The 14595-nt window shown below is 66.0% G+C and overlaps 1 protein-coding gene across 3 annotated transcripts in view; it reads right to left on the bottom strand.

Moving 5' to 3' along the window:
- The window catches only part of KCNQ1 (potassium voltage-gated channel subfamily Q member 1), a 277750-nt gene that overhangs the window by 198544 nt on the left and 64611 nt on the right, over nucleotides 1–14595 (bottom strand). For 2 of the 3 annotated variants that reach the window (XM_039840329.1, XM_039840326.1), the window contains exons 4-7: nucleotides 7050–7176; nucleotides 6574–6652; nucleotides 6209–6305; nucleotides 5556–5785 (exon numbers count right to left, since the gene is read on the bottom strand). In XM_039840329.1, the coding sequence (XP_039696263.1) occupies nucleotides 5556–5785; nucleotides 6209–6305; nucleotides 6574–6652; nucleotides 7050–7176 (533 nt within the window). The remainder of the gene's footprint in view (nucleotides 1–5555; nucleotides 5786–6208; nucleotides 6306–6573; nucleotides 6653–7049; nucleotides 7177–14595) is intronic. The other variant, XM_039840327.1, reaches the window with a different exon arrangement.

Genomic DNA, 14595 nt, shown 5'->3' with positions numbered 1-14595 from the left:
CCACGCCCATCGCTCAGGATGGCCTGGGCCCCTCAGACCTTGTCACAGACCCTCTTTGTCAACTTAACGACGTCCTTTCTGCCCTCGGAGGAAGCGGCCCATCCCCGCAGAACTGTTTGTTTTCCCTGAATTCGCAGACACAAGCAGCTTGGGAATGGCCCCCAGCGCGGGCGACCGAGTGCAGATCTGCACGTCTCCAGGGCCGACCGGCCTGGGGACCGCTGCAGCCCTCGCCCGGCGCCGGGCAGCTCACGTGTGACCCCACAGGCACATCGGGCCTGTCCCAGCGGAGGCGGCCAAGCCCCCAGGGGCTGGTGCTGGGGTGCTTCGAAGCTTCTGTGTCTTCACTCGCATTTTGAAGGACGAGAGGCAAAGAGAACTCTCTGGCCACCCCCCGCCCCCGCCCCGCATGCTGCCCTGAGAAGCTGGCACTGGCGCCATCACATTCTCTCTTTTTAAAGCCACGTCCTGTGGGCTGACCTCTGAAGGAAACGGGCCGGCCCAGAAACCTTGACCCCGCTGGGCAGGCGGTCAGCCTGCAGCCACCCCCACCGGCCGGACGCATCTGGAGATGTCGTGGCCATCTGTCCAGAGGGAAGGGGTGGCCAGGAGCGGGAGAGAGGACTCCGCCAACGCAGACACTTAGGGGCTCACCACGGGGCACACGTCCATTTGTCGAACTTACACGATGCTGTGAGCTAAAGACCACATTACGCAGGGAGAAACCGAGGCCGGGAGGAGCCGTTGCCGTGCCCGAGGTCTCACAGCTGCTCGGTGACTGAGCCGGCAGGGCCAAGGCCACCCCACCCTCCGCACCACGACGCCAGGAAGGCAAGACAACAAAGCCGAGGAAGAGGCTGCCCCGTCGCCTCAGTCCAGGCCTGGCCCAGAGTCCAGCCAGCACCCTGCTCGGGGGCTGCTGTGCGGACAGGGCGAGTGGAGGGCCACCGCGGGCAGGCGGAGGCCGGGTGGGGGCGGGGCTGCTTTGCGGCCTGGGTCTCGTTTATCTTCCCACTCCCAAGAGGCTTGGAGCCGCAGCTGGGCACCGAGCAGGTCCCACGGCCCTGCCCGGCATGGCTAACGGACCAGCCAGCCAGCAGCTGGCCGGGGATCCGACACTCATGCTGCCGGGAAGGGGCCTGTACCTGAGGGCCACAGCACAGCACCACAGGGGGTGGTCAGGACCTGCCTCCCTCCTCTGCGTGGCACCGCGAGTCCCACACAGAGGCCGATGCGATGCCCTGGACGCCCGGGCCACGCCCACCGCGGCACAGCCAGGCGCGACGCCCCGTGTGCGGCAGGCCCCAGATGACTCTGCTTTTGGTCTCAGCTCAGATGTCCCCTCAGGGACGCCCACGACACGCCTCCGAGAGCGAGACCAGGATGCCCGGCACAGAGCCGGCCTCACCAGGACCCGTCGTCCACGGAGTCTCCACGGCAACAGAGACAGGCCACCGTGCTGGGACCGCGGCCCGCTGGGCGAGCCCCGTGTCGGCCCTAGAGCCACGTCCTCTGTCCCCCGTGCAACAGATGGGGAATCAAGGCACGGAGCAGTCACGTGCCCTGCCCTGGACCCGGGGCCAGTTCATAGGTGTGGCTGGCTTTGCGCGCCAGGAAGCTGTCTTCACTGTCCGCCCTCCTCGGCTCGGCCGTGCTGCCCTTGCCCATCACTCATCCGTGAGCCCCGCCCCGGGCTGGCCCGGCCCAGGTCCTGGGGGCGGGGTCAGGAACACCAGGTCCCTGGGGTCCATGAGGGGCCCAAACCACAGGCACCGAGAGGGGCTGCTCTTCGAGGAAAGTGCTGGAGGCAGGAAGCTGGTCAGGGGCAGAACAGGACCCTCAAGATCAGAAGGGCGAAAGGGTATGAGTGGATCATGGCAGCCGTAAACACTTTAGTGTGAATTAGCTTGTTATGGACCTACCACGAGCGCGTCTGGCTTTGGGGACACCAAGAGAATTGGGGCTGGTAACGGCTCCCTAAAATTCACAACCAGCCTTCACTGCGTCTTTGCTGGGCGCCTGGTGCGCCCGGCTTTCTGTGTTCTGACTTGACTCTCCAACAATCTCTGGACATGGACGCTCACTGACATTTCGCAGATCGGCCCAGAGAGGCTAGGTAACCTGCCTGGGGCCACACAGCTGGCCGGCGGTGGAACTGGGGCGCTGCCCCGCGTCCGCCCCAGCCCCACGCCCTTGACCACCACGTCATCACACCGCTTCTGGCTTCAGTGTCCTGAGGCTGACCGCGCTTCTCTTCCTCAGGCGGCAGTGGGAAAGCGCATCCCTCTCTGACGTGAGCTGAGCGCACCCCGAAGGACCCCAATCCCGTACTCCGCCCTCACTGAGCCGGCTTCTCCAAACGAGAAGTCCCCCAGGTGCTGGCCGGCGGGCAGGGGATCAACCCGCCCCGTGGACCCCTACTCAGCCTGCAGCCCCCAGGGGTCAAGGGCCGTCCCTAAGGAGGGTGGGTGGGAATGGCTGGGGCCCCGGGCCCGCCATTCCCACCCACCCTGGCTGGTCCGCGGCACAGGCCGCGCAGGGGCTGGCAGCGGCCCGGGGTCCCGTGGACCCTTGGCTCAGCCGCATGGCCCTCCCAGGCTTCGCACGGAGCTCGGGGCAGAGGCAAAGTCCTGGAAGGGGCGGGGCCCGAGCACTGGGGTGGGGGCCTGGCCTGCCACCTGCTCCCCCAGCTGTGGGTGCAGATGAGGTCCCCACACTGGTTGTGCCTAACTGGGCTCGTGTGGGAGCGTCTGGGAGGCCCCGGGCTCACCCAGGCTCCCACAGGCCCCCCGCCTCACCCCTCCAGGACACGATACAGCCTGAGAGGCCGGAACCTTCCGGAGCCGCCAACGACGGGGCGAGTCAGCGGGAGTCGAGATATTTTACATGGTGGCTGAGGGGGAGGGACGAGCTCCCAGCTTCTTCACTCTACATTCTAAATTTAGCTGCGGGGGGTAAACAGAGCCGGCGGCCTCTGGTTTAGAGACCCCTGGGCCTAGACAGAGGAGCCCGTGTTCGCGGGAGCTGCTCCCCTGCACTCCGGCTCAGCACAAACAAACGCATCTTGTTCCAAGGGCAAATAAAAACGTCCAAACCCGCCCCCAACGCCAGCAGCCAGGCGCGGGGCGCCACACGTGGGGTAGCGGGGAGCTCCAAGCGGATCTGGGCGTCTGTGCCCGGGGTCGGGGGACAGGAGGGAGCACTCGGCCATCGAGCTGGCACGCTTGCCACACGGCGTGGAGACAGGCTCGGTGAGGGGAGGGACCCCCTTGTGAAGGCCCCCGGTTCACCTGCTGCCCCCCGTCCCCCGAAACTCGCGTCCACCTGGACCCCCGGAACACGAGCTTACTTGTAACGGGACCCTTGTCGAGGTCATTAAGTTAAGGATCTCAAGTCGAGATTGTCCTGGGTTACCCACGTGGGCCCTGAGACCCAATGACAAGTGTCCTCGTGACAGACAAGAGATGTGGCCGCCAGCCCAGGAGTGCCTGGAGCCCCTAGAAGCCGGAAGGGGCAGGAGGGACCCTGCCCTGGAGCCTCCGGAGGGGCCAGCCCTGCCACACCTTGACCTTGGTCTCCAGAACTGGAGAGAACGCGTGTCTTTCATCTGAGACCTCGGTCTGAGACTGTGTTGGGGTGGCCCCAGGAGGCTAAGACAGCCACCGTCCCAGGGGCCAGGCACCGAATTGCCCTCGAGGCCCATCAGCTCATTCACTCATTCACTCATTCATTCATTCCTTCATTCCTTCGTGCAGCAAACACCGGCTGAGCCTAGAGGCTGAGGAAACTCATAGCTCCTGCGGCCGGACGGGCCCGCGAGCATCTGCGAACGCGGCTCCCCGCTGGACGCCCCGGCTCTCGGCAGCAAGTGCAGTGGGTGGCGCTTCCTGGGCACAGTCTGGGTCCTCGGTGGCCCCAGCATGCACATCGGCAGAGGCCTGGTCTGTGGCCCTCGCCCGTCCGGGGCCCAGTGGCAGCACCACCTGTGTCTGTCCAGCCAGGCGGGGAGCCTGGGGCCGGGCCGGGCAGGGGTGGCGCCCACACCTGTGCTGGGGAACACCCAGGACAAAGGAGACTGACAGGAAGCAACTGGGGCGCAGATGCAGGCTGGCCGGCAGCCCCCCGGCGGGCGCCCGGCTTGCATTTCTGCAGCTCTGCTTGTCCGAGACGCGCCAGGAACACAGCCCATAACTCAAGCCTCGGGGGGCCGCCTGGACAGCTGCAAGGGCAGCCGCTGCTATGAATGGGAGCCGTCTGCCCCAGCGCCCGGGCTGCGGGGGGCCCAGGGTGGCCCAGGGCCTGGCGGGAACAATGGTCAGCCCGGGGCCCGCAGTGGCCGAGGCTGGGGCTGCAGCTGACGGCGAGGGCCGGGGCGCCAGTGCCAAGCTGGGCACAAAGGGGCCGTTTTCCCGGGCGGCGGGCGGATGTTTGCACAGGTGTGGGAGTGGGTGTGTCGCCACGCTGTGGGCGGGGGTGGGGGGGTGGCCTCGCTGCCCACAGCTCCCGGAGTGGCCGGGAAGGGGGGTGTAGCTAGCACCAAGGCTGGGCACTGCTTATCGGCTGAGCCACGGGCCTTCACCCACGTGCTCCTGGCCTCCCGGGAATCCTCCTGGCTCTAGGCAGCCTGTCACCTCTGCCCATCACGGGCCAGCTCCCTGCTGGGGGCTAAGCTCTCCCTCCCACACGTTCTCGGGCCTACCACACCAGGGCCTGCAGGGCACAGGCATGCAGGGGGAGGGAGCGAGGGGTCGGAGCCGGGGCCTTCCCCAGCCCGAGAGCTCGGCTGGTGTGGCCTTGCCCTCGCCAGCACTTTAGAAACACAGAGACACCACCAGCGTCAAGAGCCCGCCGTGCCGGCCTGGCCTCACCGGGTGGGGACACAGAAACAGGGCCACGTGCCTGCCCGGAGCCACAGGCAGCTTCCCACCCCACCTGGCCCGCTGGGATGGGCCTCCCTTCTGGAGGAGGGTCGGGGCTCTGGAGGGAGGCAGGCCTTTTCTTTCCAGAAGACAACGAACAAGAGAGACAGGGCCGGGGCCTGGCACAGCCGCTGCCCCCTGCCCAGTGCCGCTCGGATCCTGTGCTGCCCCCAAGGCCTGGGCCCCACCTCACACAGGCTCTGACCCTCTCCTCTCCCTGGCCCGAGCAGGCCTGGATATCAGCAATGCCCACCTCAGCTCAAAGGGGCTCCCACCCGGCCACACTCGGCCTCCTGCGGCTCGTTAACGGGGCCAGCACCCACCTGCTGTCGCCCACCCCCCTGCTCCAGGCTCAGTCCTAGACCCTCCCGGGCCACTAAGTCCTTGCAGCCCAGAGCACTCAGGAGGAGGCGGGTGGGGTGCGAGGGCCTGGCCCGCGCCCCGTCCTCCCCACGCACGTGTCCAACTGAGCAGCTCTATGCGGGCAGGGTTCCAGCCACCGGGCTTGGCGGCCCCAGCCATGCGGTGTGAAGTCTTGAGAAACCAGATCGCGAGGGCCCACAGAGTGACGGCCTGCCCCCCTCTGCCCAGGGTCCGCAGCCCACTCCCGGGGCGGCCCGCCTGACCCCGACGTACCACACCCCACCACAGGGCGTCCGCGTAGCTGCCGAACTCCACGCGGCCCGACTCGTTCACGGCGTCCTTCTCGGCCAGGTACACGAAGTAGGAGGAGAAGATGAGGCCCAGGAAGCCGATATACAGTGTGGTGATCAGCTCCTGGGGGTCAGCAGGGGGCCGGTCAGTGTCCATGGTGCCCGGGGCCACTGGGGGATGCTCGGGGCAGATGCCTGGCGGGTCCGACAGCTCTGCATAAAGCCAGCACGTCTCACACGGACCTCGGACTTCGAAATACCCTAGTGCCAACAACTGTCGTGGCTAGACGCTGTGGGGTTCCACTGTCCAGGAGCCAGGGGCCCCCGCTGTCGCCGGGCGGACGGGTGGGCTCTGCCTGTGGGCACGGGCTCAGCCGTCCACCCGGGGCTCCTTCCCACGGAACAGAGGGAGGTGAGGCCCGCTCTGCCTTCCGGGGATTCTGGAGCCCCCTGGGCCTTTCCTCGCTTTGCACGCCTGACCCTTCACCTGCCCGAGAGTCACTTATCCCCATCTCGAGGGAGGGCGGACACGTCGTCAGCCTGGCGGGCTGGGGCACGGGCCGTGTAGCTGGGGGCTGGGGCTCGGCCGAAAGCCCACACTGGCCCCTGTCCTTCCCACCCTCCCCCGGGCCCCACCTGGCGGTGGATGAAGACCACGGAGCCCAGGAGCCTCCAGGTCCCTCCTTGGCGGTCCACGTGCAGCATTCGTAGGATCTGCAGGAAGCGGATGCCCCTGCGAAGGAGCGTGTGTGTCCCCACCGCCACGGCCGGGCCGGGACCCGCCCCCTCCCCCCACCGCAAGCACAGGGCCGGGCCCTGGGGGACGCCCCGATCAGCCCAGGTTACAGATGAGCAGACCGAGGTCCCCAGGGTCCCAGAAGCGAGTGAGGGCTTGTGCCAGGAATGGAACCCTAACTCGGCTTGGGCCCGGAACCTGCCCCCAGCCACGCTGCCCCGTGGCTCTGCACCTGTAGCCGAGAGAGCCGGCAGCCCGGGCGTACCTGATGGCCGAGGTGGCAAACACCTGCCCCTTGGAGCCCACGCAGAGAACGACCATGGAGGCCACGACCACGATGAGGTCTGGGGAGGCAGCAGGTCGGCCCTGTCACCAGCCGGGCAGCGGGCTCAGGGGAAGGAGCCTCGCGGTCGGGCTGGACAGGGCCCCACAGAGGGGACGCGGGGACACCTTGGGTGGGAGACCCTCTCTCTGGCCTAGGCGCATGCAGAGGCCCCCGATTCACCTCCCCACCCCGGCCTGCAGGCCGCTGAGGGCGGCAGGCAGCCACGTCATACTGAGCACAACCGGATCCCTGTCCTGCGGGCGGCATTGGAGGGCGGGGACATGGCCCCGCTGGGCCTGGGGTCCTTCAGGGGTGCTCGCGCTAGGTCCCCCACCAAGTCCGCCCTTCCTGGGGAGGGTGCCCGCCTGGGCCTGACCCCGCGGGGCGAGGCGCCCGTGGGCACAGACGCGACTCACCGATGATGGAGATGGGCTTCCGGGCAAAGCGCAGCCGCCCCCAGATGCCCACGTACTTGCTGCGGCAGCCGGCCGACCAGAGGCGCACCACGTACTCCGTCCCGAAGAACACCACCAGGACGATCTCCTGCGGGGACAGGGGCGAGAGCTCACCTCGTGGCCGGCTCTGCCAACGCTCAAGCCCGGCCACGCCACCGGGCAGGCCCGCGGCCCCGGGCACCTCTGGGGGAGCCCCAGCAGCAGCCGGCCTGCGCCCTGGCCTGCGCTGCCCACCCAGACAGGCCGACGGCCCCACGGGGGGCACCCGCGAGGCCTGCACCTCTTCAGACCAGGGCACTTCCGGGCCCAAGGGCACGTCCGCACCCCTGGGACTGTGCGCATGCCGGGCCCCGAGAAGCACATCTGCGGCCCGCTGGGGGACGTCCGGCCTCCCGGGACCGCCTCCCTGTCACCACACACAGCCACCACGCCACCAGACACAACTGGCAGCCTTCACGGGGGCCGGGGGCCGGGGAGCTGGGGAGGGGGTCTCAGGGCGTCACCGGCACAGCCTGAAAGGACGGGGCGGGTGTGGTGTCAGCTGCGGAACGGGCCCTTCGGGAGGCGCCTCCTGGGGCCACGGCTCCGGCAAGGGCTGTGTCACCCCTCGGCCTGCGGTTGGGGGACTCTGAGGAAGGGGGGGAAGCCGGAGGGCCAGGGGCTAACACCTGGATTGCGACGGACGCAGGGATGAAGGGAGAGAGGGGTGGACGGGTGGAGAAACGAACGGACACGGATGGTTTGCAAACAGAATTCGAGGGGAACGCGCCGCGCTCTGAACACCGACAGCATGGAGGACGCGGACGAACTCTGAGAACCGTGACACCCACCCGGACCACGTCTCAAAGAGACAGATCTGAACGGACCTGAAACTCGCCGGGAGGTCGAATCAATAATCAATAATTTCCCAACGAAGAAAACCTCTGACCCAATGGCCTCGAAGGCGAATTCTACCCAACCTCACAGAACTAACCCCCAGCCTCAGACTCTTCCAAAAATCGGAGAGGAGGGAACATTTCCCCGCTCATTCTGCGAGGCCAGCATTTTCGTGACACCGAAGTCAGACAAAAACCCTCCAGAAAAGGAAAAAACAGAACCACGTCCTTTATGAACGCTGTATGCAAAAATCTTCAACAAAATACTAGCAAATGGGATTCTGCAGCATATTGAACGAATTATACACAATGACCAAGTGGGATTTATTCTTGGGATGCAAGGACAGTTCAACATATGAAAACCGATCAATATAATACATCACATTAATGGAATGAAGGGAAAAACACATGATCTCAACTGATGCAGAATAAGCATTTGACAAAATTCAACACCCTTTCAGGATAAAAGCAGTAAAGAAACTAGGGATAGAAGAGAAATGCACCCACATAATAAAAGTCACGCGGGAAACACCCGGGAAAGCGAGCCGCTCGCGCCTCTCCGACCCGAACGAGGCAGCGATGCCCACGCCCAGCACCATCCCAGCCACGGCGATCGATCGGCCGAGACAGACGAAACCACCCGGCCGGAAAGGGTGCAGCGAAAGAATCTGTCTGCAAGTGGTAGACGATCTTACACGTAGAACGGGCCGACGATTCTACACGCGCGCGGCCCCCTCCCCAAGAACCCTTAGACCGAATCCACGCGTCCGGCAAAGTAGGGTACGGGGTCGACACACAAAATCGGTTGCATTTCTACAAACGATGGACGATCTGAGAAAGAAATGAGAAAAACGAGGCCTGGTACACTCGCATCGTGAAGAACGAAATGCAAAGTCACCGAGGGGGCGAGAGCCTCGGACAATGGGAGCTGAAGACTCCGGCTCAAAGACGCCGTCGAAGACTCAACTCGGCGGAGACGCGGCCCGGACTCGCGGACCGTGAGACGCGCCGCCGCCAGGATGTCGCTCCTGCTCAAAGCGGACCACGGAGTCAGGGCGACAAAGTCTCGAGAACAATTTTTTTTTTGCAGAAATAGAAAAAGCCATCTTAATTTATACAGAAGCTCAAAAGACCCTGAATAAAACGCAGTCCGTCCTCACGAGGGAATATGACGCAGCCTTAACAACGAGAGGGAATCCGGCCCCGGCCTGTGGTGTCGGGGGGCAGGGGGGGCCGTAAGGATGGCACGCACAGTGGAGTCAGCTGACCAAGCCTGCTTCCGGCTGGCCCCCTGCGCCGTCCCCCGGGAGCCCAGCCCTGGCGGAGGCTTCTGCTCGCACTGGGTGACGGTGGCAAGCCCTGTGCCTACGCCCGACCTCTGCCCTCCCCACCAGGCGCCCCCCACAGGGGGAGGCGGCTGGCCACTGCCGCTGGCTCCCATGTGTTATTAATCAGGATGAAATAATGCTTCTCCCATCCAGCTTGTGTTTGGGGCGAGCTTGGTGGTAACGGGGGGGAAATGTGGGAAAGTTTACTGCTGTCCTTTTGCAGAAAAGTTATCAGTAATGTAGAGCCCTTCGGGGGGCCGGGGGGTGTGGCTGGGGGCACCTGGAAGATGCTGGGAGAACAAGGGGGTGTGGGCACCCGCAGACTCCGTGGCTTTGTGGCAAGGGGACTGGTCCCACCTCTGTCCTCGGTTCTAGGGGCCGTGGCCTTGCCTAGCCCCCCCAGGGCGGGGCCATGTCACCTGTGCCCCCCCAGCCCTGGGGCGGCACCTGCCCTGGTTGGCACTCACTGTAGCTCTACTGAATGAATGAACGAACGAATGAATGAATGAACAAATGGACAGACCATTGAGCTGGTCAATCTCTTAGCAGGCTTTTTCTTATTTTGATGAATTTTTTAGATTACTTAAATATCTCTTCAGCCACGTCCTAACCAGATTTGAAGAGCTAGAAGGGTGTTTGAGCAGACCTTAGAATACGCAAGGGGTTGCCCAGATAATTAGGGGTTGCTGCTGATGGCTGTGTAGCCCCCAAATTATCCTGGCCCCCTGCTTCGGGAGGACCTGGTTGGGGTCTCAGCTAGGCCTCCCTTCTGGGGCTGGCAGACTGAGACCACGGGGTTCCCTCCGGAGGGTGAGGTGCAGGAATAATTTAAAGCAAAGCTAATCCCCAAATCCTATTGGAGTCTGGAACGCAGTGGAAGCGTGTCGGCTGAGTGGGCACTCACGTGTCTGAGCTGCCCCAGACCCGGCCACCAGGCTCGTCACCGGTGCTGCGGGGAGGGGGAGGGGCCTTCCATCATCTCGAGGCCGAGACGGCGGGATGAATGTCTGTCTGGGACAGAAAGCTCTCCGTCCACCTCAGACGCAGGGCAGGATGACACTCGGGGCCAAGACCATAGCCAGACCTCAAAACTGGGGGCTGTGCAGTGGGACCCCTAGGGGCTCCCCGGGGCCCAGGCACCTTGAGGGGCAGACTTCCTGGCCGTCACTAGGAGCCACCTGTCTACCGGCCTGTGTCCTGGGAGGGCTGGCCGGGCTGGCCTGAGGTCTGGACCAAGATGGGCCTTGGCTTCCCTGGGCTGGGCGCTGCTGCGGAGGCTCTGACGGGACTCACTGTCTATTGGTGGAGGCTGGGGAAAGGGTGTGAGGAGGGCTGGCCCCTTGAGACAGCCTGTCACGCCACCCCTCACTCAGGGGACGAAGTGGGCTCACGGAATGGCCGGGCCACCCCGTCCTTACTCTGGATTTAGAGAGGCCTGGCTCCAGCCTCGGTGGTCCGGACCCCAGACGGGTGACCTGCCACCCTTCCTGCCCTGGGGTCCTCTGCCCGGGCAGAGCAGGCCCCACACACACCCTGAAGCAGAGCTAATGGGAACACACGCTCCCCAGGGCCTGCCGACGGCCGCCTCCGCCCCAGCCCAGGGGCTCCCCATGGCCACCCCGAGACTGTCTCATGGGCCCAAGATGCCCGTGCACCCCGGTGTTCCCCAGTGCCCTGTGTCGGGGATGTTCCCTTCCAGCCCCCCACGCCCTCTGCGGAGCCCCGCCCAGCTCACCGTGGAGACCAGGCACCCTCCTTGGCCACCTGGCTGATAACAAAGTCAGCCCAGAGGCCCCCTTTGGCCCTCTGGGTGTGCACATGGGTCAAGGATGGGGCATGGCCTTGAGCTTTGCCCCACAGATATGAGAAGAGGGACCGTCCCTGTGTGTCGAGATCTCCGTGGAGACTCACAGAGACAAAGGACCCCTCCCAGCCCGGCCACTGTCCCTCAGACAAAGCAAGACTGCCTCCTGGCTGCGGCTGGCTGCCCCGGGTGGGGCGCTGAGACCGGTATGGACCCAAAGCACTTACCGCCCGCCCGAGGCCGGCCGGACACGCAGAGACAGGGACGTCTAGAGTTGAAACGGCCAACTAGCCCCCGCCCACCCCGCAGGCCCCGTGTCCATCCTTCCAGAAGCTTCAGTGCTGGCCGATACACGTCCTGGGTGTTCGGGGTGGCTCCCAGCAGTAGGACTTGTATAACTTAGAAATGTCTTTCGAAACAAAGTTCATCACAAACACCCAGTTATAAAGAATGGACAAAGAACTTGGATAAGTATCCCCCGAAATGGCCACCGAGCAGACGGAAAGGCGCTCGGCGTCGGAGACGCCACCCCGCGCCCGCCAGGCTGGGCCCCTCACGAGCGCCGGTGCGGATGCGGGGAAGGCGGGCCCCGTGCGCGGCGGGCGGGGGCGCGAAGCGGTGTGGCTACTGCGGACGGCGCGAGGCGCCTCGGACATCAAACGCACACGACCCGGCGGCCCCGCTTCTGAGAACCGAAAGACAGGGCTCAAAGGGCTGTGGGCACCCCGTGTTCACAGCAGCGTGAGTCACAGCCCCTAAAAGGCGGAAGCCGCCCGAGTGTCCAGGGGCGGATGATGGACACGCAAAACACGGTCCACCGAGAATGGAATGTGACGCGGCCTTAAAGAGGGGAGGAGGCTCTGACACGCGGCACACGGGTGCTGAGGGACACACAGGTCCCACGTCGGAGAGGAGCTAGAGCGGTCAGTCCGTGGAGGCGGACAGCAGCCGCGGGGCCGGGGCCGTGGAGAGGAGGGCGGGCGGTCCCCACGAGGCTGACGAGGCAGGGGGCAGCTGCCCGCCACCACGAAGCCACCACGGCCACCGCCGCCCCAAGGACTTCACTCTCCGTGACAAAGTCCCACCGTTCGGCAGACGGACACCTCAGGGCCAACCCGGGAAAGGCTCGAAGTCACGAGTCGGGAGGGCGATCACGCAGGTGGCGGGCCCCGACCTGCCACGGTGCTGCGGCCGTCGACCTGGGAACCCCAGGGTCCAGGGGAAGACTCCGAGGAGCAGGCATTTCTCTCCGTTGCGCTCTGGACGCACGAGGGGGCGGCTGGCGACGACGCCCGCGTCTCGAAGCCCCGGAGCTGGAGGGGTCGCCCGGGGCGGGGGTGGGCGGAAGGATGAAGGGCGGCTTCCCGGCCCCTCGTTTTTATCCGCCGGGACCCTCGCCCGGTGGGGACGGAGCCCAGTGCCATCTGAGGCGTGGCGCTGCCGGCACCGTGGGGACCGTCCCTGCCGAGAAGGGCGCCCACGCGACAGGACCGCGGGAGGGCCCGAAGGTCAAAGCCCCTCATCGGCTCGCAGGCCGACCGTTCGGGGGAGAATTGTTTTTTGTTTCGGGGACTTTCGCCGCGCGGCAAAGCGAGCCTCGCAGACCCCATCGTCATTCTCGCGGGGCCTGACGTGACGGCTCCGGTCTCTGCACAACGAGAGGCTCGTTTTCAAGGCGGGGGCGGGGCGGGGAGATGAACTTGCAGGATTAAACGCGGAGATTCGTGGGGGAGACGGGCCGGGCGCTGACCGAAGGCGGGAGTCGGGGTCAAGAACAAAAGGCACAGCGGCCTCCGCGGGGCCCCTGGGGCCAGAAGTGGCCAGACTCGGGGCCAAGGCCAGGAGACCTTTGCAGGAGCTCTCGGGGCCCTGAAGGTCTCCTGGGCGAGGAGCATGCCAGGGCTTTCCAGGGTGACCAGGACTCCGCCGGGCGGAGAGGGGGCCTGGCGACCTGGAGGAGGGGTGGATGTGGGAGCCGGACCAGGCCCCCCATCAGGGTGCAGGCGGCCACGGCGAGGGCCTTGCCCTCCTCCCGCAAGCCCAGAGGACCGGCAGGCTGGCCTTGCTCTGGGCCAGGAGGTGTCCCCATAGGAGACCCGCAGGCTCCGGCTCCAGCTGCTCCAGGTCCACGTGGGACCCGACAGGCCACAGGGGAGTGGGCCGCGGCATTCCCAGAGGGTCAGCTGGCCGGAGAGCGTGAAGCAGGCTGCTCAAAGCGCCCTTTGTCCAGGGGCCCGCCTGTGGCCAGCTGCTCCCAGCCGCCCGCCGTGGTGAGGGCTCGTGGGCCTCCCGGTGACATGTGCTGGGCACAGCTGGGGCCCTCGTGCACACTGCCGCCCGCCCCGCAGGACACCAGCCCCCACCACCACAGAGCTCCCTGGGCTCCAGGCAGACGCCAGTGTGCCGTGGGGGGAAGGAGGGGAATGCGGGGGAGGGCAGAGGGCCCCACCGGGCCCGCCCCTCGCCGCATGCCTGTGAGGTCCCTGCCTTGCAGCCTCCCCCAAACAGGCCGGTTACCCTGAGGCCCCAGGGAGGCCAAGGCCCCGACCTGGAGTTGAGAGCCGGGATGGGCCAGCCTCCCCGTGTGCCCACCTGGCCCGTTAGAGGCAATCACAAGTTTCAGGGTGACCAGGAGGCACTGGGGCCACGCTCCCTCAAGAACCAGGCCCAGCAGCCGGCTGTCTGGAGCGGCCATTCTGCAGATGGGGCAGGAAGGGGCTGCGAGGCCTGCTCCTCGGCTGTGGGGAAGGCCACCGCTGTCTGCCAGCAGCCGGACCCACAGTGGGGAGCTGCCGCCTCGTCCCCAGGCCCCATCGAGGGACGGCTGCACGGCCCCCAGACTCAGACAGGCGGCTAGAGGCCCGGGGTCCGGGCCGTCTGGGCCAGCAGAGCGCTGGGCAGTGGGACCACAGGGGCTGGCAGAGGCTGGCCGCTCCCTGCCCGTGCCCCACCCCGAGCAGCCACTGGGGGCTCCCTGCTCCTCAACGGGCCTGTGTCCACCCCTGACCGGGGCCAGACCGCGGGGCTCCCCTCCGGCCCCCACTCCAGCCTCGCGGGAGCCAAGGCCAAACATCTCATTACGACCCTACGGACGTAGTGGCCTTGGATGTCTCAGTGCAGAGCGGCACGTCCCCACAGACGCGTCCCGGGGACCGCTCTGGAGGTGCCACCGGCCTTTCAGTGGGCAAGAGAAACTCAGGCTGTGGGAACGAACCCTGCCCGGAGCCGGGAGTCCAGGCCTCCAGTCCCCACGCCTCGTCTGCCCGCAGCTGTGCAAGTGACCGCAGACTCCTAATGCCTGTCGCCGGGCTCCACTAGTGGGTCCGAGCCCCTCGGGACAGTGCGTGGGGTGGCGGGGAGACCACGGAGCTGGGGAGAGGCTCCACGCCGGAGGCCGGGCGCGGCCTCTGCATGAAGGCTCCTGCCCAACACGCCGGGAGCTTCAAGTCCACGCCGAGTGCCTTGCCGTCTGAGGCCGACCAGGTGGACGACAGGACTCA

Source organism: Pteropus medius, unplaced genomic scaffold, assembly GCF_902729225.1.
Source record: "Pteropus medius unplaced genomic scaffold, Ma_sr-lr_union100, whole genome shotgun sequence".
NCBI lineage: Eukaryota > Metazoa > Chordata > Mammalia > Chiroptera > Pteropodidae > Pteropus > Pteropus medius.
The sequence above is the reverse complement of the archived record's forward strand: the minus strand, read 5'-3'. Positions and strand labels throughout refer to the sequence as shown.